Genomic DNA, 727 nt, shown 5'->3' on the forward strand with positions numbered 1-727 from the left:
AAAAAAAAAAAAAAAAAGAAAGAAAGAGGGAAAAAAAGAGGAAAAAGATCATTATAATAAGGAAAATTTCCTCTTAAAGAAAAAAAAAGAAAAAAGAAAGAAAAAAAAAAAAATATATATATATATATATATATATCGCAGGGGCAATTGGATCCCAATCGTGCCTTTAGTTTTCAAAAAAGGAAGCATGACTGCCGTAAAAGGATTTGTTAACGACAAAGTAACAATTTCAAAATTCGTGCAAATCCTCCTGTGTTTTCAAGCTCCTTTATTTGGGCCAACTGCGCCTGATACTGCATAAGGTCCATTGTCGCCAGACGCAATGTTTCCTCAAGTGCCCTCTCTTTTTGACTCTTTTCGCGAGTGAGCCGCGACAAGGCCTCCGCAGCATAAATCTCCTTTTCTTCTGCCTCCTTGCAGCGCTCTTGAACGCTACGCATGACGACAATATCCATTTCACGCTCCTGGCGCATGGAAGAAAGCATCTTATTTAAACGTTGCTTTTCTTCCGCCAACATGGAAAGTTTTTCCTCCAGATCACGCTGGGCTTCCGTTTGTTCTTCCATTTCACACTTTTCTCGCTCAATCAACTCCTTGTAGGAGTCGGGCAACTGACAACAAGGAGTGATACCCAAACGCTCCAACTGACTCTTAAGGCGAATACACACTTTAGCCACAAATTGCATCTTAGATGCATTCTCAATAACAAGTTCATCCTTAAATATGA

At 39.3% G+C, this 727-nt stretch overlaps 1 protein-coding gene across 1 annotated transcript, besides 3 other annotated features; it reads right to left on the reverse strand.

Moving 5' to 3' along the window:
- Positions 1-112: part of a sequence feature (A-rich) that runs on past the window's edge.
- Positions 1-727: part of a sequence feature (haploid, Esmeraldo-like haplotype) that runs on past the window's edge.
- Positions 113-136: a microsatellite.
- Tc00.1047053425839.10 (kinesin, putative) lies at positions 210-727 on the reverse strand (the record flags this gene model as incomplete). Its single annotated transcript, XM_797349.1, has 1 exon — positions 210-727. A coding segment is annotated over one exon (518 nt), but the record flags the coding sequence as incomplete, so codon positions are not given.

The sequence above is a fragment of the Trypanosoma cruzi genome, genomic scaffold, assembly GCF_000209065.1.
Source record: "Trypanosoma cruzi strain CL Brener 1047053516541 genomic scaffold, whole genome shotgun sequence".
Lineage (NCBI taxonomy): Eukaryota > Euglenozoa > Kinetoplastea > Trypanosomatida > Trypanosomatidae > Trypanosoma > Trypanosoma cruzi.